Genomic DNA, 25,312 nt, shown 5'->3' with positions numbered 1-25,312 from the left:
TGTCAAAAATGAAAAAAATCACCTCGCTGCAACCTCATTGGAGGTGAATAATATGCTCTCAATCAAACAAGAATGTTACCCACAATTCTCCCAGATGAAAGTTCTTCTTTAAGATGCCATAAAATGAGAAATCTTACCCACTCCCAGAGCCTCAATTTGTCAGGATGTGGCGTGTCCAGCAGTAATTACAAGTCTTTTTCTTGTTCTAAAAATTAGTAGCTACTGTATGCACTACAGGCTCCCTTGCTGCTATCTCCAGATCTGCCCTGCATGCTGTATTTTACATGCAGATACATAAATACTGTTTTCATTTGATTGCAGTTAATATCTGTTATTTCCCACTCATGTCACATTTAAGGTGTTCATCACTAACCAGAACCATTAAGCTAAAAACAGTCACAGCTGAAGTTTTTATTTCCATTCCTGACTTTAACTAAGTATTACTTATTTGTAATTAAGTACATACCTTAGATCTCAGCTCCCACCTTGATGGAGTCTATATTTTTGATACAGGGAACCTCATGTGCAGAGATGATCCTTTTAACACACTTTCTGCAGCAGGGAACCTGTAGTGCTGAGATTATCTCTTTAACACAGATACACTGTGTTTTCCAACGCAGGGACGTTACTGCAAACACTGAGCAGCCTAGCAAATGAGGATATTCCCAATGTTCTGCTTCAGGGACCTTTATATGTGATCTACAGTTAGCGCACAGGAATACTTGAAGAAGTCTGATTGATATCCAGAGAATTAACCAAACATCCCTTGACTATTACACATATAGTTCCACCAGAAGTCACAGTCCAACAGGCAACTTCTAAAGTACAGGACAGAACTGTTCTCAAATAATATTCACCAATCAGAGAAGAATCTGCAATGCATCTAGGGAGAGTAACAGAATTGGAGTCACTAATTGATAACTCTATTATTATTTCATTGTTTGATCCAGTAACATTGTGTATATTTTATACAATAATTTATAAACTTGTCCAAGCGACACCTCCTTACTTACTATATTAGTTATATTACTGTACATTATTTGTATATGTCTTTTCATCTTCAATTGCCCTGCACAAAATGTTTATGTCCTCTAATTAAGGAAGATGTGGGTAGATAATTGCCCCTATTTACTAAGGGGTGCAATGCTATAAGACACCCTTCTGATGCTGAAGGAGATTCATTTGTGTAACTTGGCTGTAAGGTGTTTCCACTAATCCCCTTGCTTTTTGTTTGACATTCAGAGGACTCAAATTATTTTTTTATTAATCCCCTCACAAAACCCATGTGTTACAAGGAGTCAATGTACATACAGTGGACAGTAGCATTTGCAAAGTGTGTAAATAATGTACAGTCTATACCTTTTTATTTATATGATTTCTCTATGTGCCCAAAATGATTCACCCGTTTCTTTTTTTATTTTCAACCGATTGTCGCATGATACACCAAGTTACTGAAAGACTAAAAAGCAGGGCTTGTGTGCTTTCTCTCTTTGCGCATGCGTGGGTATGGAACGCTTAGGCTATGCGTGTCATGCAATAGGAAGAGAAGGCGGGCAGAGCATAGTTTTTCTAATTCTGTGCGCTAAAGACAGAATGAATGGAGAGAGGACCTTGGCAGCCCGGTGGAGTCATTAAGGCTTGATAGTAGCAAGGTGGGGTGGATGGGACGGTGTCTGTGTAGTCTATGCAAACAGCAAATTCCCAGGGGACCCAGAAAGCCTCAATAATTTTATGTCACTTTTAAACGGTAATGATTTGAATCTTAAATTCACGTATAATTTTAGTCCAACTACAATTGATTTTTTAGATTTTACCATCTATATAGAAGGAAGGTTTTAAAAACTAAAACTTTTTTTAAACCAGTTGATAATAACCATTGTATCCTGAATAGTAGTTGTCACTACCAACGCTGGGTGGAGAACATTCTATATGGGCAATATAGAAGAATTAAGAAGAATTGCAGTGACAATGATGTATTTGAACTACGATCTCAAATCTTAAGTGACATTTTTTGATCGAAAACAACCAATACAAACCGGCGCCTTAAAAAGTCCAAAGTGGGTCTGTATAAAGTCCAAATGGATGGAATACCAAGAAAATGTATGTCCAATCTTGTACTTCCAGAATCCACAGCAAGTTGTTACGTAGCATATGAAAAGCAAACAGAAAAAAACATCATAGTGAAAAACTGCTACTTAGATACAGAGACAAGACAAACGAGACAAGTCTTGTCTCAGATTGCTGACAGTACCCGCCTCTTCAGGAACGGCCTCCAGACGGTCCATGAACGGTTTCTCTGGAAACTTTTTCCTGAAGGACTTAAGAAGGGCAGGGGCATAAATGTCCTTTAAAGGTACCCAGGATCTCTCTTCAGGGCCAAAGCCCTTCCATTGCACCAAGAACTGGAGCTGGCCCCTGGATAGGCGAGAATCCAAAAGAGAGTGAACTTCGTATTCCTCATTATTTTGGACAGTAATGGGGTCCGGTTTATGAGTCTGATCCGGAAAGAAGTGACTGGTGATGAATGGTTTTAAGAGGGACACATGAAAGACATTGGGAATCTTCATACTGTGTGGTAGTTGGAGCCGGAATGCCACAGGATTGATTTGTACACAAATAGGGAAGGGACCCAGGAACTTGGGTGCCAGTTTAGGAGATGATACCTTGAGGTGGATATTCTTAGAGGAGAGCCATACCAAATCCCCTGGCTTGTAACTGGACGCCCGAACAACGACGACGATCGGCCTGTAGTTTCGATCTGCGGGAGGAGTCGAGAAGGAAAGACTGAATCCTGGACCATGCGGTTTGGAGGGAAGAAATGCGTTCATCTACGGCTGGTACTCCAGAAGGGATGTTGGAGATGGGTAGACAGGGAGGGTGGAACCCATAATTTATAAAGAAGGGCGACTCCTGGGTGGCTTCGTTTTTTGCAGAATTGAAGGCGTACTCTGCCCAAGGAAGGAGTTGAGCCCAATCATCCTGGGAATCGGATATGAAACATCTCAGGTATTTCTCCAGGGATGGATTGATTCTTTCTGTTTGTCCATTGGACTGTGGATGATAGGCAGAAGAGAAAGAAGAAGAGATGCCCAATCTCTTGGTGAAAGTTCTCCAAAATTTGGATACAAATTGAGAACCTCTGTCAGAAACAATGGATGAAGGAATCCCATGAATCCGGAAAATCTGCTCTGTAAAGATATCAGCAAGGGCGGGGGAGGTGGGTAATCCCTTAAGTGGGATAAAATGGGACATCTTCGAGAACCTGTCCACGACCACCAAGATAGTGTTCATTCCTCTGGACCTGGGCAACTCCACGATGAAGGCCATTGAAATGTGGGATCAGGGGCGGTCGGGAACTGGAAGAGGTAACAGAAACCCCTGAGGCTTTTGACGGAGAGTCTTGCTTTGAGCGCACCTGGGGCAGGCGCAGGTAAACTCCAGAATATCTTGAGAATATCTTGAGAATCCACCAGAAATTCCGACGAATGAAATCAGTAGTCTTCTTAAAACCTGGATGACCTGCAGATTTAGAGGAGTGACCCCAAGACAAGACCTCTGGAACAAATTTGGAAGGTACGAAGAGTTTGTTGTCGGGAACGACCAAGTCCTTGGTAATGCGTCTCTGGGAGTGCAAAATCTTGTCAAGATTCTTGAAAGAAGACGTGGCGAGAATCCTCTCTTGTGGAAGGATGGTCTCCAAAGGTTCCTCTGGTCTCTCTTCAGAAGAATGTATTTGGGAGAGTGCGTCTGCCTTTACGTTCTTGGTCCCGGGGATATAGGAAAGGTGAAAATCGAATCGAGAAAAAAAAGAGCCCAACGAGCCTGTCGTGGACAAAGGCGTTGAGCGTTTTCTATGTAAAGAAGGTTCTTGTGGTCCGTGAGTATGGTAAACGGCTCTTTCGACCCCTCCAGCAGGGGTCTCCACTCTTGAAGAGCCATCTTCACGGCCAGAAGTTCCCTGTTACCCACGTCATAGTTCCTCTCGGCGGATGAGAATTTCTTGGAAAAATATGCACAGGGATGTAACGTATCTCTAGGTGTAGGTCTCTGAGAAAGAACGACTCCAGCGCCGCAATCAGAAGCATCAACCTCCAGGACGAAGGGAAGTTCAATGTTGGGATGACGGAGAATAGGTGTGGAAATAAAAGCTTCCTTGAGTGTCTCGAAGGCAGAGAGGGCCTCGGATGACCATGCAGAAGTATCAGCTCCTTTTTTGGTGAGCGCAGTGAGAGGTGCCACAATGGAAGAAAAATTCCGTATAAACTTACGATAGTAATTAGCGAACCCTAAAAAACATTGTATGGCCTTGAGAGAATTGGGTCTTGGCCATTCAGTAACTGCTTGAAGTTTACAGGAATCCATCATAAAACCCTCATCGAAATGATGTACCCCAGGAACGGAGTAGAGGTCTGATGAAAGGTACATTTCTCCAGCTTGGCGTACAAATGGTGTTCACGGAGACAGGAAAGGACGTAGGAGGTGTGACGTATATGGTCCTGGAGATCTTTGGAAAAAATCAGGATATCATTCAAGTATACTATTACAAAAATATTGAGTACCTTACGAAAGACGTCGTTGATGAAATCCTGGAAGACAGTGGGAGTATTACATAAGCCGAAAGGCATTACAAGATACTCGTAGTGTCCGCTACACGTGTTGAAGGCAGTCTTCCATTCATCCCCCTTCCTGATGCACACCAGGTTATAGGCACCACGTAGATCCAACTTGGAAAAAATCTTGACCCCCTTTAATTTATCGAACAGTTCGGTAATAAGGGGAAGGGGGTAGCAATTTTTAATAGTTATGCGGTTCAAACCCCTGTAATCGATGCAAGGCCTCAACGACCCGTCCTTTTTCTTGACGAAGAAAAACCCAACCCCTGCTGGGGAATTGGAGTGACGAATGAAGCCTTTCTTGAGATTCTCCTGGATATATTCATCCATAGCGTGAGATTCTGGTAACGACAAGGGGTAGGTCTTGGACTTGGGTAGGGAGTAACCTGGAACCAGATCGATCAGACAATGGTAAGTCCTGTGTGGCGGCAAAAGGTCTGACTGTACCTTATTGAAAACGTCCCGGAATTGGTGGTAAACAGAAGGTAGAATAACCTCAGGAACAGAGGTATTGGCCAGCAGTTGATAAGTCTCGCCTGACCTCGGCCTCCAGGAGATGGGAGCGGAGGAAGTCCAGTCAATGAGAGGATTGTTAAGCTGTAGCCAAGGAAGACCAAGGGTGATGGGTATCCCAGGAGCATGAATGGCATCGAAAACTAAGATCTCCTTGTGCAGATGTGTGGACAGAAGCAAGGGGACCGTCTCTAAGGAGATGTGTGCCGGGGTAAGTGGACGTCCCTCGATACCGCCGAGTGTGATAGGAACTTTCTTCCTCACGAGCGGTATGCGGTTTAGCCTGGCGAATTCAAGGTCCACGAAGTTTCCTCCAGCTCCTGAGTCAATGAAAGCGGCGGTAGAAGTCTGGAACTTATCGCATGAAAGGGAGACTGGAAATGTAAGTTTCTTAGGGAGTTCACCTTTATGGAGGGGACGTGGAGACATTACACCCAGAGAGAGCCCTTCTGTACTCACTGGGTGTTCCCGTTTCCCGGACGCAGTGGACACTCCTGAACCAGATGCTCCATGGATCCGCAGTAGAAACACAATCCCCCGGCGTGGCGGAACTGCCGTATCTATGTGTGGATGCGTTGTACCCCCAATTGCATTGGCTCTGGCAACTCCAGTGCAGGACGAAAAGGTGTGGTAGCACTTGGGAGTGCAGGGGTGCTGCTGGGAGTACAGGAGAAAGGAACTTGAAAGTTATGGAAGCGAGTGCGCTGACGCTCTGAGCGGCGTACCTGGATACGTTCATCCACTCGGACGGCCAAATCAATGAGGACCTCCAATTGATCTGGCCTGGGTTGGTGAGAGAGTTCATCTTTCATGGGATCTGCCAGGCCTTGCCAGAATACGGAGACGAGAGCCTCTTGTCCCCAGTTAGTCTCGGCTGCTAGAGTCCGGAATTCCATAGCATACTGTGTCCCCATTCGCCGTCCCTGAGTGATCTGGAGGAGAGAAACAGATGCCATCTCCCGACGAGCGGGGGAATCGAATACTTGTTGGAACTCGGCTTTAAATGCTGGGTAATCTTGGGTAAGGTCAGAACATCGCTCCCAAACCGGGGAAGCCCAAGCCAGGGCGCTGCCAGTTAGGAGGTTATAAATGTAGGCTACCTTCTTGCGACCAGTATTGTAGAGATAGGGGGCCATTTCAAACTGCACCTCACACTGGTTTAGGAAACCCCTACATTCTTGCGGTTCACCTGCATAAGGCTTGGGGGGTGGAGTATGCCCGTGCAGTGTGCGGGGGCGGAGTCTGAGGTCCGGGGGACAGGAAGAAGAGTGTGCAGAATGAGTGTGCTCCGTAACGCGTGTACGCGCGTGGACTGCACCAGAGGGTGGTGCAGGTGTGCGCGTGGGAGGGCATGGGTGCGCCCGGCGCTGAGCAGAGGAATCGCCGAGGGGAGTGATTGCGCGATGGCGGCAGGGGCGGGGAGCCGCGGAGGCCGGTAAGGCAGGATTGTGTTGTGTGTCCAGGGACTCACTGAGGGGAGAAAGTGCTCTGTGTGAGGAGCGCGGAGATCGCCGATTCCTGACATTAATATAGCTTGAAGCGCTAATTACACCATTTTTTTTCTTTTTCACTATTATTTGATCGAAACTACACGCAAGAAAAAATCACTGAGGCGCTTAACAAAACTCGTGACTTAGAAAGGAAAGACATAATTAATGTGAAAAAGAAAAATAAGAAAGAAGGTGCCAAATATCAATTAGAATGGGCATTTTTTTTACAAAATATAGCAAAGATGCGAATAAAATCAAACCAATTATATACACACATTGGCATCTTATTAAAAGTGATCCAGTTTTAAAAGATTTTGTTCCCAATCACCCAGGGTTGATTTTTAGGAAATCCAAACATTTGAAGAATCAATTGGTACCGAGTGCCTTTTGTCGAGAAAAGGTTCAAAGTAATTGGCTTAGCGAGATCAAAGGCTTTTATGGGTGTTTTAGCTGTAAAGCCTGGAAATTTAAATCTCCCGAAAGATTAAAATGTGTGTCAAATATTACAGGAAATTTTTTTCAGATTAAGAGTCACATAACATGCAAAACAGATCATGTTATCTACGTGCTGGAGTGCCCATGTGGTCTCCAGTACTTGGGTAAGACTACCAGACCCCTGCATATAAGGATCGTTGCGCACTTAAGCAACATTGAAAGAAAAGTTCTGACCCACAGTGTCTCTAGACACTTTAGTGTGCACCACCAGGGCGACCCCACAGGGCTATAAAATACCAGGGGGTCAAACAGGTGATGAAGCACTGGAGGGGAATAGAGACATTCAGTTAACCAAAAAGGAGACATCCACAGGTTAAAGTAAAGAGACTCGATGTTGACATTGAACTACAGTAAGCGTTTTTATAGGGTGATTATTTTAATTTCATTGCCTTGATCTTCTTTTTATATGTTTTTTTTATCTTATATGTTTTATACTATGTGATCACGTACATAGAAGACTTAATTTTTCGGATATGAGGTTTCTATTCATTTACATGAATATTATGTAAGAAAATATATATTTTTATATATACTTTTTTAAAGTCTTTCAACTTGGGTCTGCTGTTTTGAATTTTATAATTAATTTTTTTAGTATATTAATATTTGATTACAATTATTGATTTTATCTTAAAACTTTTAACTTCATATCTCTTGAATGGTGGATTCTGCTAGAATTGTCCAATGTAATACAGAATGATTATTGATATTTTCTTTCTCTGATTTCTTTATGTACAGTAGCACCTACTATATCAGAGGAATAAGATTATTCCAACTTGTTAGTTTAGGATAGTATCACCTATTGATGTAGATCTTTGGATTTTGTAAATGTATATTTTATGCCATTTTTAACTTATGCCTGAAAAGATCAGTCTTTGTACCATTGTACTTTATTATACTGATTTTGTAAACTAGTTTTGCACCATCTCTCTCACTTGTTTGTTTAGTGTCTTTGTATTAGCCAATAGACACAGGGCTATGGCTATATTAATGTGAGTAGATGTAGACATGAAATTACTTCTGACGAAGCTGGGTATTCACCAGAGAAACGTGTTGTGCCACCCCATGACGCAGTGTGCAACCCCATATGTCATATAGCCACCAGAATGCCATCCTGTGCATCATACAGCCACCAGAGTGCCTGTCATGGTAGACCAATCTTTTTAAGACTTTTAATTTCCGGGATCATTGATTGATTGAGAAAAGCAGAAAGATAAAAATAAATTGCGTTTATTCACATAACGGACGTACACAACTATGTTACACAAATTACAGGAAAAAGACATACTTACTTTGGAAACTGGGATAACAAAAACTAATCTTTTCTAGTTGCAAACACACAGCAAAATAATTCCTGGACACTTTTCCTTCCTGTGGCCTCTTGCTGTTGAATTCTGGTCACTTAGGGTCTGAGAAATTTGGGCGATTTACTCAGAGCTGGAACTTCTCAAATGGGACTGAATCTCAGGTGAATCACACAAGATGGAACTGATGGAACTCATGAAAAACTTAGATGGAACTGATGAATCTAAATCTCTGACTGACTGCAATACTTTTTAAAAACTCCCAAAAGTCCATCCTGTCAGTCTGCAGTGAATCACTGCGTTGGAATTTTATCCCTGGTCAATGGGCATGCTCCGCTAGAAACACAGGTAGCCTTCAGAAGCTTCAGAACAGTGACTGAGCGTGTGCAACAAAACTGTCATCTTCCCCCCACTGGTCACCTGGCTTCAGAGTAGTGAGAGAACATGTGCCCAAACCACCATTTTGCCCACAAATCTCACAGTTCACCCACAGAGCATCAACATATACGCACATTAAACTATACCCATGTAATACAATATATTGTGGCCTGTCTTATGTGTGGTAAAATATACACATGCTGCTGCTACAATGTGTTACAGTTTTTTGATGCAGGAAATAGAGTGTAACCTAAACGGTTCCCTTTACACTCGCCTTCATCTCTTACATACAGCAACTGGATCTTTAAACATATTTCAAACCACTACAAACCTAAACCTCGTATTTTAGTAAAACCACCCTCAGTCTTATACCTGCCTGGAGTGTGGGGATATACATTAACCCCTTGTGTCCCATTTTTACCTTTTTCTGCTCTGTGCTGAAGCAGGGCGTCCCAGTGGTGAGTCGCAGGAATGTTTTCAGGATGGGAGTTTGACCGGAGCAATGTGCTCTAGTGTGTCTCAGAATCTTACCTGATTCCTGGGTACACCCTTGGGGAATCCTGTAACTCCGGCACCCCGATACATAGCAACATTCTGCAGCCAGTTTCTCAGTCAAACCCACCCTGAAACTCACCTCCTGAACATCTCCTGGTCCCAGCACCTCTGGAAATGGTAAAACACAAAAAAACGGCAACTGTCACATATTTTACACACAGTCACAGTAATGCATACACAATGCCCAGGCCCAAGAGCTGACACTCTAGGACCCCAAAACATAGGTCAGGGGTAACCAAGTGGGTTTGACCTTTATTATAAGCTTGGTTAACACTTTCACCGCCAAAGTGCCATCCCATGTGTCATACAGCCACCATAGTCCCACTCTATGCTTCATGTAGCCACCAGTGAGCCATCACATGCTTCATGCAGCCACCAATGTGCCATCACATGCTTCATGCAGCCACCAATGAGCCATCACATGCTTCATGCAGCCACCAGTGTGCTATCCCATGATTCATGCAGCCACCAGTTTGCCATCCCATGTGTCATACAGCCACCAGTGTGCCATCCCATGTGTCATGCAGCCAGCCGTGTGCCATCCCATGTGTCATACAGCCACCAGTGTGCCATCCCATGCTTCATGCAGCCACCAGTGTGCCATTATGTGAGTCATACAGCCACCAGTGTGCCATCTCATGTGTCATGCAGCCACCAGTGTGCCATCCCATGTGTCATACAGCCACCAGTGGGCCATACCATGCTTTAAACAGCCACCAGTGGGCCATCCCATGCTTTATACAGCCACCAGAGAGCCATCCCATGTGTCATGCACACACCAGTGCAATTCCATGCTTCATACAGCCACCAGAGTGCCATCCCATGTGTCATACAGCCACCAGAGAGCCATCCCATGTGTCATGCAGCAACCAGTGCAATTCCATGCTTCATACAGCCACCAGAGTGCCACCCCATATACATATACTTGATGTTCTACAGTTTAATGGGAAAAGGTATATGATATAATATTTTTGTTCTAAAAAAATAAAGAAAAATAGTATCCAATAAAACCCCAAAACACCCTGGAATCAGTGACACCTGAACTGAAAGAATGGTGTATATCAAATATAATGCAGGTTTTGTTTCTATTCCTTACTTCACAATTATTCACACATTTGTAGTTAAGTACATACCTCAGATCTCACCTCCCACATTGATGGACTTTGCAATTTTGTACCAAGGAACCGGATGTGCAGAGATTAACGCTAAAACATCGATAAACTGTGTTTTCCAAAATAGGGCAATTTCTGCCAACACCGAGCAGACTAGAAAACTATGATATTCCCAATGTTCTGCTTCAGCGACCTTTATATGTGATTGTAAGGGAGTGAAGGAGTTAACTCCCTTAACACGGCAGGAATGTACACTTGTGTCAGGTTTTCTACCTGAGCTAAGAGGTGTATGGAATGGACGCCTGATTAAACAGGTTTTAAAAGACAGGAAGTGAGTACCTGTCAGCGTCCCTGTTGGAGTCTCTGTTAGACTTCCAGTTCCTGACCTGCAAGAGAGGAGGGTCACAGAGGATTGCCTGTGACCCAGCTGGGATTTACACCCAGCAACAATGGAGCTCCAGCCCGCAGAGATCCAGCTTGTTCACCAGAGGCATTTGCCTGGGAACAGTGGGGATCCCAAAGCCCTACACAGCAGAGAGGCCTGCACAGAGATAGGGCAGGCGACTCCCTTGGAGCAGCAGGACTGCAACGTCTGCATCTGGAGAACCTGGAGATGCTGGACCAGCACAGTCAGATAAGACTTTGATATATAGTGCTCCATGATAAATTATTATTTGATTTTGGGACTGGGAACTGGCCTATCTAGCCAGTCAGATAGTTAGGTACTGGTGAGACTAGTAAGTCTCCAAAATGGAGTAGGCTTTGATGTAATGTTTTGGCTTAAAGGGACAGTTGTTTAAGCACAAGATCTACATGTATGTGTTTCTGTGACCTCTCCTACAGGCCGCTCCATTACAGTGATCTACAGTTTGCGCACAGGGATACTTGAAGAAGTTTGATTGATATACACCTTGAGAAAGTCCTATTGGACAAAACGCGTTGGTGTGCTCCCTACCTCATTGCCAAGCTGATTTAATAAATACAATGTTTTTTACTTCATTGGGAGTTGCCCTATCTAATTTTTGCACTTTGGATGCGGAAGCTGTGCTCCTTCTTCCTCTACACGTTTAGATATCCAGAGAGTTAGACAAAGATCCCTTAACTATTACAACATAAAGTCCCACCAGAAGTCACAGTCCAACAGGCAACTTCTAAAGTACAGGACAAAACTTTTCTAAAAAATAAGAATCTGCACTGTATCTAGAGAAAGTAACATAACTGGTGTCACTAATTGATAACTCTGTAATTAATTAACTGATTGTTTGATCCAGTAACATAATGTATATTTTGTAAGATACCGTATAGTCTATAAACTGCTCCAAGAAATACCTCCTTCCTATATTTGCAATATTACACTATTTTTACATTCTGAAGAAAGGAGACAAGATAAACTGCCCCAGAGGTATCAGTATGCGCACAGTCCTTTCAGAATTCCAACTATGGATAGCTGAAGAATCTCTGATTGCCTTTGATGTTTACTAATACTTATCAAACAGAAGAGGAGGTGGTGTATGTTTATATGTTAAACCAGATCTATAACTTATTATAAGGGAAGATATGTATGAAGGGAATGATGAAAATGTAGACACTTTATGGATAGCAATTAGCAGGGAAGGTAAAAGTTGAAAGAAAATGTTTGTAGGGATATGCTATAAACCACCAAATATCTGTGAGATTGAAGAAGCTAAAATACTTTTGCAAATGGAGAAGGCATCAAAACTAGGTCCTGCTTGCATAATGGGTGATTTTAATTATCCAGACATAGACTGGGGCAATTAGATTAGCATTACAACAAAATGAAACAGGTTTTTGGGGATGCTTAAAGACAATTACATGACCCAAATAATCCAGGAACCAACCAGGAGAGGGGCAATACTGGATTTGGTAATATCAAACAATGGAGAAGTAATAACAAATAGTCCGGAAAAATTTGGGTAGCAGTGATCATAACATGGTCTCATTTGCAATAACTGATCAAAAACCATATTACTTGGGTTTAACAAAGACTTTAAACTTTAGACAGGCAGATTTTTATAAACTGAGAAATAATCTACAAGGAATAAATTGGGATGATGTTTTTGCAGGGAAAAATGTGGAAGATAAATGGGCAGTCTTTAAACCATTGTTATAAAAACACATCAGTGTATATGCTTGGGTAATAAATATAAAAGGAACAAGTCTAAACCAATGTGGCTAAATAAACAGGGAGGGGAGGAAATGGAAAAGAAGAGGCAGGCATTTAGATTCTTGAAGTAATCCGATTGCAACATCTTGGAGTCGGGAAGGAATTAATTTTTCCCTTTATGAGATATCATTGGATGATATGTCACCAGGGTTTTTTGTTTGCCTTCCTCTGGATCAATAAGGAAGTATAGATATAGGATAAAGTATCTGTTGTCTAAATTTAGCATAGGTTGAACTTGATGGACTTATGCCTTTTTTCAACCTCATCTACTATGTAACTCCTAATTCAGATTGAACAGAGACATCATATCAGAATTATAAGGAATGTAACAAAAGTTGCAAAAGGGCAATAACATTAGCAAAAATGGATAATGTAAAAAAGTTTGCAATAGAAAGTAAGATCAACTCTAAAAAGTTCTTCAAGTACCTTAATAACAAAAAAAAATAGAAAAGAAAAAATAGGAACCTTTCAGTGTGAGATGGGCAGGCAAATTATTGGAGATAAGGAAAAAGCAGAGGTATTAAACAAATTATTTGAACCTGTATTTACCAGGGAAGAATCAATTGCAATTGTAGTGCTGCAGTAGGCAGCCACCACCTCTATATTAACAAACTATTGGTTAACTGAGAAACAAGTTCATAGGCGGCTTGATACAACTAAAGTAAATAAGGCACCTGGCCCAGATAGCATACATCCAAGAGTTCTTAAGGATGTAAGTTTCGTAATAGTCAAACATTATATTTAATAGTCAAGGACTCAATTTCCACAGGCTCAGTACCACAAGATTGGCGTAAAGCAGACTTAGTGCCTACAGTACTGTATTTCATATTTAAAAAGGGAGCTTGATCTCAACTGGGGAATTACAGACCTGTAAGCCTGACATCAATAGTGGGGAAGCTACTTGAATGTTTAGTACGGGATAAAATTTAGGAAAACCTAATGACATTTTTTTTTTCTATTATGTTGTATTATTTTTCACGTTTATACATTTTTGGACATACTGTATTCTCTTTTTTTTAAATTCTGACTTGTAAAAGAGTGTCAATTATTACTAACGATCTAACAATGGATACACACCGGAATGCTCACCCAGACATGGACACACATTACTTCAATCTGTATGCAAGAAACAAAAAAAGCTGATTTAGTTTTTGATAGAGAAAAATACTTATTTTGTGTAGATACACAAGATCTAAAAACAATTTTTTTTTCGATTAGAAAAGTATATAGCCCAAGACTTGAGAATGTGGTGGGATATGTTAGAAAATTACCAAAAGAGTAAAAGGATACCACTGTGGCTTAGGGTGACCAAAGCACTTACTTTTGACTTGTTGTCAATGTTCATTTAAAGTAATTGAACTTATTATTCAATTTAAACTTAACGAAAAGTCTCAGCAGAGAAACAAGTTAAGGAACTTCAAACAAAGCTTCAAGCTTTCATACACATTGACAAATGTAATCACATGGATAATAAACTGGCACAACGCATTAACAATCTTGAAAAAAATATTATGCAAACAAAACAAATATGAACGTGATCAAATTAATTATGAACGAAATCAGATATATATCTGGCAGAAACCGCAGTCTATGAGATCATTCCCTCGTAACCATTTACAAAAGAAAAAATCTCCAAGACTAACAAAATATATTCTTAGAAAATCTCAGAAATTAGTTTATAAAATGGGAAGAAATATGGACTCTGAATTATCCGATAATGAATTTGTACCGTACAGTGTTTCCTTTTCAGAAAATGATTCCATCGTTTCCTCGGCAGACGAGACGCCTTCAAGGAAGGACATAGTGGAATTGCAATATAACATCAAGACGCCCATCATCAAAAAACAAAGATGAAATGGATATATAACAAAGACCAAGTTGGTGGGTGGCACCAGCAAAGAAAAGGAAGGACCATTGAAAATACCAATGTAATTAATATCTCTAAATACACCTTGACTCAAGCAGAACTTACAGTCCTGAACTTTGGTCTAAGTTTTGCACCAGTCAAGGACTTTAAACTCTTTTCTACTGTAGTAGATCTATACAAATTTACTCAAACTTACACTCAAGAGATTTTTCAAAGAAAAAAAAGACAACACTTTCATAAAAGACAATTTAGAAACAAATATCGAGGGAGATAGTGACAATATGCCAATATATGATGTCACCAGACAATTAACCGTTGAAGATCAATGTTACATTCAAGACTTGACAGAGCTACATGATGATCAGACTGACCAACGAGATCCACTCACGTCTTTTCTTGGAAGAGAAGAATCTGGCTAGAACTCTAACATTCTGTCCAACCTTTTATGAGAGCCAGTGCTATGATGTTTTTCAGAGGGCTGTGGAAAGAGATTTATTACTCCTTTCTAAGGGCATCTGTACCACAATGAATATGAAACATCAAAGCAATTTGAGATTGGAAGAACGTAATGCTATTACCGCATTAAAAAAAAGGAATTCATTGTGGTAAAGAATGCTGATAAAGGTGGAGCAGTGGTTGTCTTGGATAGTAAATATTATAATCTTGAAGCCCACAGACAGTTAAATGATCATCTTTCCTATGTTTCATTAAAATCCAATCCAACTAATCCATTTTTTATGGAATTATATGATTTGCTTGATATGGGTAGGGATCTTCTAGTTCTCTCTATTAATCCGAATACCTTTACTGTCGTCATCCCATTGTTCGTATATTCCATCATTTGCCAAAAATACATAAATCTCTGGAATTTCCACCAAGTAGACCAATAGTTTCTAGCATTGGTTCACTGGGTGAGCATCTTTCTGTTTACATTGATCACTGCTTGCAACCTTTAATTTCTACACTTCCTTCATATCTTTTGGACACTTTATATGTACTATCTCTTTTCTCAGATTTCAATTGGGTATCAAATCACATTTTGGTTGCTGTGGATGTCTCTTCACTGAATACAATTATAGCACATCACCATGGTCTCACAGCTATTTGAATTGTTTTGGAATCTTCATCCCCTTTGTCACCAGCACACATTATTTTCAATCTGGATAGCACAACATTTCTTTTGACACATAATTATTTACTATCTCCAAACATGTGGGACTGCCATGGGCACATGCTTTGCGCCCTCCTATGGCAACCTTTCATGGGTTGGTGGGAGACGGCCCACGTGTTTGGAGATGGAAATCCCTATTGCCACTTGGTAACATTTTATCGTCACAATATAGATGACCTTCTCATCACCTGGATGGGCACTGTTGAAGAATTACATTCTTTTATTGATTTCTTGAATGCAAATCCGTCCAATCTCAAGTTCACTCACCATCATCATTTTCATCATATTCACTTTCTTGGTCTTTACCTTAATGTTGGAGATGACTTGTGTAAACCAGAAATATGCACAGAATTAAGGTAAATGAAGGGTGTCTTATCCCCAATATCAATAATACTCAAAAATACTCTTATCAAAATGGTGTCTAAGATAAGCAAACAATGGGAGGGAAGGGAAAAATAAAACACCAAAATATTAGGAGGAGTTGATAAATCTATAGGCACTATACCAAGTACCGGGTCAAAGAACAATGAGTGTAAGCCCCCCCCCCCCCCGCTGCCTTCCCCATATTGACTTTTTTTTTGCTTTATATCTATTGATATGTTAGAATTGTGTAGTGTTTTGATGTTTTCCCCCTTTCATTGATTGTTTCTTTAACTTTGTACATGGCACACTGCCTATAGACTTTTCACCACCAAGTTTGGTAACAATAATAAAATATGGGCATTCTTTCAATGCAACCTGGCAAGGAACTCAATAGAGGTGTCATCTGTGTGTCTACATGAATGATAACAGAGCCTAATGAGTTAATTCCTTCACTGCCACAAAGCATTGTGGGACTCCCCAGCAGTGGCATTTGGTGCAATATATCCATTTCCTGGAGAACATGCAGTTTGAATAAATGGATGATAAATGCCAGACAGATCTGTAATTGATCGAAATATTTATTTTTCATTGCAGTGTGTATAAAACAATTGGTTTAGATTTAAATATGTGCCCATTGCTTCATTTCATATAGCATTTTCTTTAGGGCCACCCTGATCTCCTGGTTCCTCAGACTGTAGATAATGGGGTTTAATAATGGAGTCACCACACTGTAGAGCAGAGACAAGAACTTGTTGGCATTAAATGAGTAGCCTTTGGATGGTACCACATACACAATAACAAGTGTCCCATAGTACATGGCTACAATAGCAAGGTGGGAGCTGCAGGTGGAGAAGGCTTTCTGTCTGCTTGTGGCTGAGGGCATCCTGAGGATGGTCAAGATGATGCACATGTAAGTGGAAAAGATGAGTGCAAATGGGCAGAAAAGTATAGGAGCAGAAAGCACACGAACAGTTATCTTCGCAGCGTTTGTGTCTGAGCAGGAAAGATCCAATAGAGGGGTCATATCACAGAAGAAATGATCCATGATATTGGGGCCACAGAACTGCAGCGTGCAGATTGGGACATTTGTCGTTACTCCCGCCACAGAACCAAACAGCCAACACAAGAAGCCCAGCTGATGGCAGAGCTTGTGGTTCATGAGAGAGAAGTAATGCAATGGGTTGCAGATAGCCAGATACCGGTCATAAGACATCACTGAAAGAAGGAAGCATTCTGTAGCTACTGCAGCACCCATTACATAAAACTGAAAGAAACAGCCACTGAAGGATATAAGGCTCTTCTCAGCTAACAAAACATGTAGCAAAAGAGGGACAATCACTGTGGTTAGCAATAATTCACACACTGATAAATTCCTCAGGAATAGGTACATGGGTGAATGGAGTTGGCTAATGGTTGAAATCAATACAATGATAAGAAGGTTCCCAATTAATGTGCTAATGTAAGTCACCAGGAAAAGTACAAAGAGAAAGATTCTGACTCCGAATGGACTCCCGGTCATCCCTAGAAGAAGGAATTCGGTGACTCTGCTCTGGTTGTACTTGTCCATTACCTGAGAGAGGATAACATGGAGAAAGAGAGAGAACTGTTTGTTATCATCAGTATTCATAGGAAGTCATTTACCAAGAGCAAAACAATCACACTGATTCCAGGCTCCTCTTCCACTTACACAGTAAGGATCTTCCTGCATTCTGTCTATTTGACTCTTACTAATATTTATTTCTATTCAGCGAATAGACTATTAAACCCAACAGCAAAATATATTGGATTCTTATAAATAACCAACAGCAATAGCGCTAAAGGTGCCAACAGTTCAATACATTGAAGGTTTATGTTGTGTGTTCCCCTCCACAATTAAAGGAACATAAGATACATATCATCCCTATCATGGCTAGAAGTGACACAGTTAAGTAAGGTCTTATAGTGGAGGTATATTATAAGGGAATGTCACAGCATTAATTAGAACAAAATGATACTTTTATAAAAAATAGCAATACAGTAAAAGGGTATCTCTTACTCATTACGAAACAAGTACCAAAATTACCATAAAGCTTCTGCTTTTTATCCTTTAACATGTAGGGTTATATTTATGAATGAAAGAAATGTATAAAACTAGCATGTTCTAAAAATTAGATAGAGGGTATTGGGTGCTCATATAGCTCCAGCATATCGTTGTAAATGTCAATAATACACAGACATATGAGTCACACTCTTGCATGGAGTGGGTAATAATGTGTGAGTATCTTGTGTTTGAAATAACAAAACCTCCTTAAGGCGACTGTCATAAATGAAAGAATCACCTCGCTGCAACCTCATTGGAGGTGAATAATATGCTCTGAATCAAAGAAGAATGTTACTCACAATTCTTCCACAAAAAGTTCTTCTTTAAGATGCCATGAAATGAGAAATCTTACCCACTCCCAGAGCCTCAATATGTCAGGATGTGGCGTGTCCAGCAGTAATTAAAAGTCTTGTTCTTGTTCTAAAAATTAGTAGCTACTGTATACACTTCAGGCTACCTTGCAGCTATCTCCAGATCTGCCCTGCATGCTGTATGTTACATGCAATTACAGAAATACTTTTATCATTTCATTGCAGTTAATATCTGTTATTTCCCACTCATGTCACATTTAAGGTGCTCATCACTAACCAGAACCATTAAGCTAAAAACAGTCACAGCTGAAGTTTTTATTTCTATCCCTGACTTTAACTAACTGTTACTTATTTGTAGTTAAGTACATACCTTAGATCTCAGCTCCCACCTTGATAGAGTCTATATTTTTGATACAGGGAACCTCATGTGCAGAGATGATGCCTTTAACACTCTTTCTGGTGCAGGGAGCATGTTGTGCAGAGATTATATCTTTAACAACTGTGTTTTCCAATGCAGGGACATTACTGCAAACACTGAGCAGCCTAGCAAATGATGATATTCCCAATGTTCTGCTTCAAGGACCTTTATATGTGATCTACAGTTAGCGCACAGGAATACTTGAAGAAGTCTGATTGATATCCAGAGAATTAACCAAACATCCCTTGACTATTACACATATAGTTCCACCAGAAGTCACAGTCCAAAAGGCAACTTCTAAAGTACAGGACAAATCTGTTCTCAAATAATACTGTATTCACCAATCAGAGAAGAATCTGCAATGCATCTAGGGAGAGTAACAGAATTGGAGTCACTAATTGATAACTCTATGATTAATTCATGGTTTGATTCAGTAACATTGTATATATTATGTACGATAATTTATAAACTTGTCCAAGCGACACCTCCTTACTTACTATATTAGTAATATTACACTATTTGTATATGTCTTTTCATCTTCAGTTGCCCTGCACAAAATGTTGATGTCCTTTAATTAAGGAAGATTTGGATAGATAATTGCCCATATTTACTAAGTGGTGCTATGCTAAAAGACACCTTCTGATGCCGAAGGACATCAATTTGTGTAACTTGGCTGTTACTTCCACTAATCCCCTTGCTTTTTATTTAACATTCACAGGACTTAAATTATTAATTTATTTATTAATCCCCTCACAAAACCCATGTGTTACAAGGAGTCAATGTACATACAGTGAACAGTAGCATTTGAAAAGTGTGTAAATAATGTACAGTATATACCTTTGTATTTATATGATTTCTCTATGTGCCCAAAATGATTCACCCGTTTCTTTTTTATTTTCAACCGATTGTCGCATAATACACCAAGTTACTGAAACGCTAAAAAGCAGGGCTTGTGTGCTTTCTCTCTTTGCGCATGCGTGGGTATGGAACGCTTAGGCTATGCGTGTCATGCAATAGGAAGAGAAGGCGGGCAGAGCATAGTTTTTCTAATTCTGTGAGCTAAAGACAGAATGAATGGAGAGAGGACCTTGGCAGCCCGGTGGAGTCATTAAGGCTTGATAGTAGCAAGGTGGGGTGGATGGGACGGTGTCTGTGTAGTCTATGCAAACAGAAAATTCCCAGGGGACCCAGAAAGCCTCAATAATTTTATGTCACTTTTAAACGGTAATGATTTGAATCTTAAATTCATGTATAATACAATTGATGTTTTAGATTTTACCATCTATGTAGAAGGAAGGTTTTTATAAACTAAAACTTTTTTTAAACCAGTTGATAGTAACCATTGTATCCTGAATAGTAGTTGTCACTGCCAACGCTGGGTGGAGAACATTCCATATGGGCAATATAGAAGAATTAAGAAGAATTGCAGTGACAATGATGTATTTGAACTACGATCTCAAATCTTAAGTGACATTTTTTGATCGAAAACAACCAATACAAACCGGCGCCTTAAAAAGTCCAAAGTGGGTCTGTATAAAGTCCAAATGGATGGAATACCAAGAAAATGTATGTCCAATCTTGTACTTCCAGAATCCACAGCAAGTTGTTACGTGGCATATGAAAAGCAAACAGAAAAAAACATCATAGTGCAAAACTGCTACTTAAATACACAGACAAGACAAACGAGACAAGACAAAAAATAGACAAACACAAGCAAGGCTGAAAAAATATACAAAGAGTTAATTTAATAAACATATAATTAAGATAACAATAAAGAACGCTAGCATATGACTAATCCGGTTTGGAAAAAACGGAATCCTACTCACAAGATGTTCGCAATAAACGCGCAGTGATTGAGGGGTAAGATGTTAACTCCAATGGCATCAGGCCAATGCAAACTCTCCAGGGACTGCTCCGAACGCTGTCCCTCACTCCCGGACCGGAAATGCGTCACTAGGGGTGGGTCTTGGAAGAAACCGCCTCTTCCTGCTGCTGGTACTGGATCACACACTCGTGAGTGGTCTGCCTCTGTTCAGGAATGAACTCTAAATAACTGCCCAACGCATTTCGTGCGCATGCGGACTTCTTCAGGGGTCCCTGTTTGTCTATTGTTTGTCTTGTCTCGTTTGTCTTGTCTGTGTATTTACGTAGTAGTTTTGCACTATGATGTGTTTTTCTGTTTCATTTTCATATGCCACGTAACAACTTGCTGTGGATTCTGGAAGTACAAGATTGGACATGCATTTTCTTGGTATTCCATCCATTTGGACTTTATACAGACCCACTTTTGACTTTTTAGGCGCCGGTTTGTATTGGTTGTTTTATGTATTTCACTGACTGTGTTTTGGGTCAGTTATTCCTGGCAGCCTTGCCTTATTAATTTTAAGGTTTAGTGTATATTGTTGCACAATTGTTTATTTTTTGTTTATTTGATTCACTTATTAATTGTTACGCCGGTGCTGCCCGCAGACCCGACCCGTCCCCTGAGCTGAAGGGGGAAGTGGTAATACACACACCCGCAGCAAAGGGAGCGTGTCCGGAGTGTGGTATAAAGTGTTGCCAGGCCAGGTGTAGTAATGTAGACAATACTTGCCGGTACCGGTTGTAGAGGTAGAGTAAGAATGCCTTGCCGAGGTCAGGGAGTGGAGAGCGGAGATAGGTAGTAGTTCAAGCCGTGTTCAAGGGGTTACCAGAGTGAGCGTTTTCCAAGGAGTGCCAAGATCGAGAGCCAGAGGGGATAGTCGTACAAGCCGCGTCAGAACCTGTGAAAACACTGAGAGAATCCTGAAGTACTTCCATACAGAGACTGTGTCGTGCAAAGACTGAGAGCAGAGAGGAGCTAGATAAAGCAGGGATGACCAATCAGGAATGGAGGCAAGACAGGAAGAGCTACAGGGAGACACTGCAGATTGGTGCAGGCATAACAAGCCAGGTGAGTCTTGTTGGTAACCTGAGTATGCCCGTGCGGTGTGTGGGGGCGGAGCCTGAGGTCCGGGGGACAGGAAGAAGAGTGTGCAGAATGAGCGCGCTCTGTAATGCGTGTATGCGCGTGGACCGCGGCAGAGGGTGGTGCAGGTGTGTGCGCGGGAGGGCGTGGGCACACCCGGCGCTGAGCAGAGGAATCGCTGAGGGGAGTAATCTCGCGATGGCGGCAGGGGTGTGGAGCCGCGGAGGCCGGTAAGGCAGGATTGTGTTTTGTGTCCAGTGACTCAATGAGGGGAGAGAGTGCTCTGTGTGAGGATCGCGGAGAACGCCGATTCCTGACAGTAGCCCCCTCTTCAGGAACGGCCTCCAGACGGTCCATGAACGGTTTCTCTGGAAACTTTTTCCTGAAGGACTTAAGAAGGACCAGGGCATAAATGTCCTTTAAAGGTACCCAGGATCTCTCTTCAGGGCCAAAGCCCTTCCATTGCACCAAGAACTGGAGCTGGCCCCTGGATAGGCGAGAATCCAAAAGAGAGTGAACTTCGTATTCCTCATTATTTTGGACAGTAATGGGGTCCGGTTTATGAGTCTGATCCGGAAATAAGAGACTGGTGATGAATGGTTTTAACAGGGACACATGAAATACATTGGGAATCTTCATACTGTGTGGTAGTTGGAGCCGGAATGCCACAGGATTGATTTGTTCACAAATAGGGAAGGGACCCAGGAACTTGGGTGCCAGTTTAGGAGATGGTACCTTGAGGTGTATATTCTTAGAGGAGAGCCATACCAAATCCCCTGGCTTGTAACTGGACGCCGAACAATGACGACGATCGGCCTGTAGTTTCGATCTGCGGGAGGAGTCGAGAAGGAAAGACTGAATCCTGGACCATGCGGTTTGGAGGGAAGAAATGCGTTCATCTACGGCTGGTACTCCAGAAGGGATGTTGGAGATGGGTAGACAGGGAGGGTGGAACCCATAATTTATAAAGAAGGGCGACTCCCGGGTGGCTTCGTTTTTTGCAGAATTGAAGGCGTACTCTGCCCAAGGAAGGAGTTGAGCCCAATCATCCTGGGAATCGGATATGAAACATCTCAGGTATTTCTCCAGGGATGGATTGATTCTCTCTGTTTGTCCATTGGACTGTGGATGATAGGCGGAAGAGAAAGAAGAAGAGATGCCCAATCTCTTGGTGAAAGTTCTCCAAAATTTGGATACAAATTGAGAACCTCTGTCAGAAACAATGGACGAAGGAATCCCATGAATCCGGAAAATCTGCTCCGTAAAGATATCAGCAAGGGCGGGGGAGGTGGGTAATCCTTTAAGTGGGATGAAATGGGACATCTTTGAGAACCTGTCCACGACCACCAAGATAGTGTTCATTCCTCTGGACCTGGGCAACTCCACGATGAAGGCCATCGAAATGTGGGACCAGGGGCGGTCGGGAACTGGAAGAGGTAACAGAAACCCCTGAGGCTTTTGACGGAGAGTCTTGCTTTGAGCGCACGTGGGGCAGGCGCGGGTAAACTCCAGAATATCTTGAGATATCCTTGGCCACCAGAAATTCCGACGAATGAGATCAGTAGTCTTCTTAAAACCTGGATGACCTGCAGATTTAGAGGAGTGACCCCAAGACAGGACCTCTGGAACAAATTTGGAATGTACGAAGAGTTTGTTGTCGGGAACGACCAAGTCCTTGGTAATGCGTCTCTGGGAGTGCAAAATCTTGTCAAGATTCTTGAAAGAAGACGTGGCGAGAATCCTCTCTTGTGGAAGGATGGTCTCCAAAGGTTCCTCTGGTCTCTCTTCAGAAGAATGTATTTGGGAGAGTGCGTCTGCCTTTACGTTCTTGGTCCCGGGGATATAGGAAAGGTGAAAATCGAATCAAGAAAAAAAAAGAGCCCAACGAGCAGACTACCGCATCAACTCGCGGTTCAGAAAATCATGCGGAGGCAGTGACTGATCTGCGCGTGCACGTGGAAGGTATGAGCCGCGCGTTTCACCATTCGCCTTGAGAAAGCCTCTCGCGAAACGCGCGCGTCGGCTCATACCTTCCACGTGCACGCGCAGATCAGTCACTGCCTCTACATGATTTTCTGAGCCGCGAGTTGATGCGGTAATCTTCTCGTGCCTAACTATACAGGGTATTAGTGCCCCAACGGTCACTTTTAGCCTCGTTCTTGAGTGTATACAGGGTTTATGCTCTGATGTATATGAGTACTGTATTACTGTGCCTGCAGCAACAGTGTAGCTGCGCTGCTGTGTCCGGATTCCTTCACAGCAGCAGTGAGGCTTTACCTTCCTGTTAGTGAAACAGCCTAGCCTCCTGCTATATGTTTTAGCTATATCTCTCCCAATATCAGTGTCTCCCACACCGTAGTCACACTGACCTGTTCCATGACCTCAAGTTAGGGTACTCACCTCTGGCACAGCCACGCAGGTTACTGCAGGTCAACACACTCCTGCAGATCGGCACCCAGAGTTTAGGTCATTCTGACACCGCATTGGGGCATTTGAATTTCACAGAGGAGCATAGCTGTCTGCACATTACCATCACTGACACACATATTGTATCTGTTTTATATGTTTATCAGTTACTACTGGTCACATACCATGTCATACCAGGGTCTATTCAGCCATTACCCTTGTGACCTGTAGCCCCAGTACCCACCAGGGCACACCCAGAGTATTCACTTATCACACAGGTCCACACCAGGATTTCTGTGCTGTTCTGTTACCAGTGGTTTATTAAAATTGTCTGGTACATACTAATAAAGTCTGATCCGGAGCCAATATGGCTATCATTGATTAGGATCAACCTACTTCCAGTACGTTGTTCTATCATCCATATTTTATATACGTTGCTACTAATAAAGATTATGTTTTAAATCAATCACAATTCTCCAGAGTGTGAACATTAGTGCTATATTGGGTTCTCTCTCTCCTTATCTACCACTTAGCCTCTGAGAAATTTAGGCGATTTACTCAGAGCTGGAACTTCTCAAATTGGACTGAATCTCAGGTGAATCACACAAGATGGAACTGATGGAACTCATGAAAAACTTAGCTGGAACTGATGAATCTAAATCTCTGACTGACTGCAAGACTTTTTAAAAACTCACAAAAGTCCATCCTGTCAGTCTGGAGTGAATCACTGCGTGGGAATTTTATCCCTGGTCAATGGGCATGCTCCGCTAGTACAGTAACACAGGTAGCCTTCAGAAGCTTCAGAACAGTGACTGAGCGTGTGCAACAAAACTGTCATCTTCCCCCCACTGGTCACCTGGCTTCAGAGTAGTGAGAGAACATGTGCCCAAACCACCATTTTGCCCACAAATCTCACAGTTCACCCACAGAGCATCAACATATATGCACATTAAACTATACCCATGTAATACAATATATTGTGGCTTGTCTTATGTGTGGTCAAATATACACATGCTGCTGCTGCTACAATGTGTTACAGTTTTTTGATGCAGGAAATAGGGTGTAACCTAAACGGTTCCCTTTACATTCGCCTTCATCTCTTACACA

At 41.8% G+C, this 25,312-nt stretch overlaps 1 protein-coding gene across 1 annotated transcript; it reads right to left on the bottom strand.

Annotated features, from left to right (window-relative positions):
- Positions 1-16,662: 16,662 nt before the first annotated feature.
- Positions 16,663-17,610, bottom strand: LOC142464569 (olfactory receptor 10C1-like). Its single transcript, XM_075567939.1, has one exon. It carries the CDS (start codon positions 17,608-17,610, stop codon positions 16,663-16,665), a length of 948 nt encoding a protein of 315 aa, XP_075424054.1.
- Positions 17,611-25,312: the final 7,702 nt, after the last annotated feature.

The sequence above is a fragment of the Ascaphus truei genome, chromosome 13 (genome assembly GCF_040206685.1).
Source record: "Ascaphus truei isolate aAscTru1 chromosome 13, aAscTru1.hap1, whole genome shotgun sequence".
Classification (NCBI taxonomy): Eukaryota; Metazoa; Chordata; class Amphibia; order Anura; family Ascaphidae; genus Ascaphus; species Ascaphus truei.
Note: the sequence above shows the minus strand (reverse complement) of the source record. Positions and strands in the feature narration are given on the sequence as shown.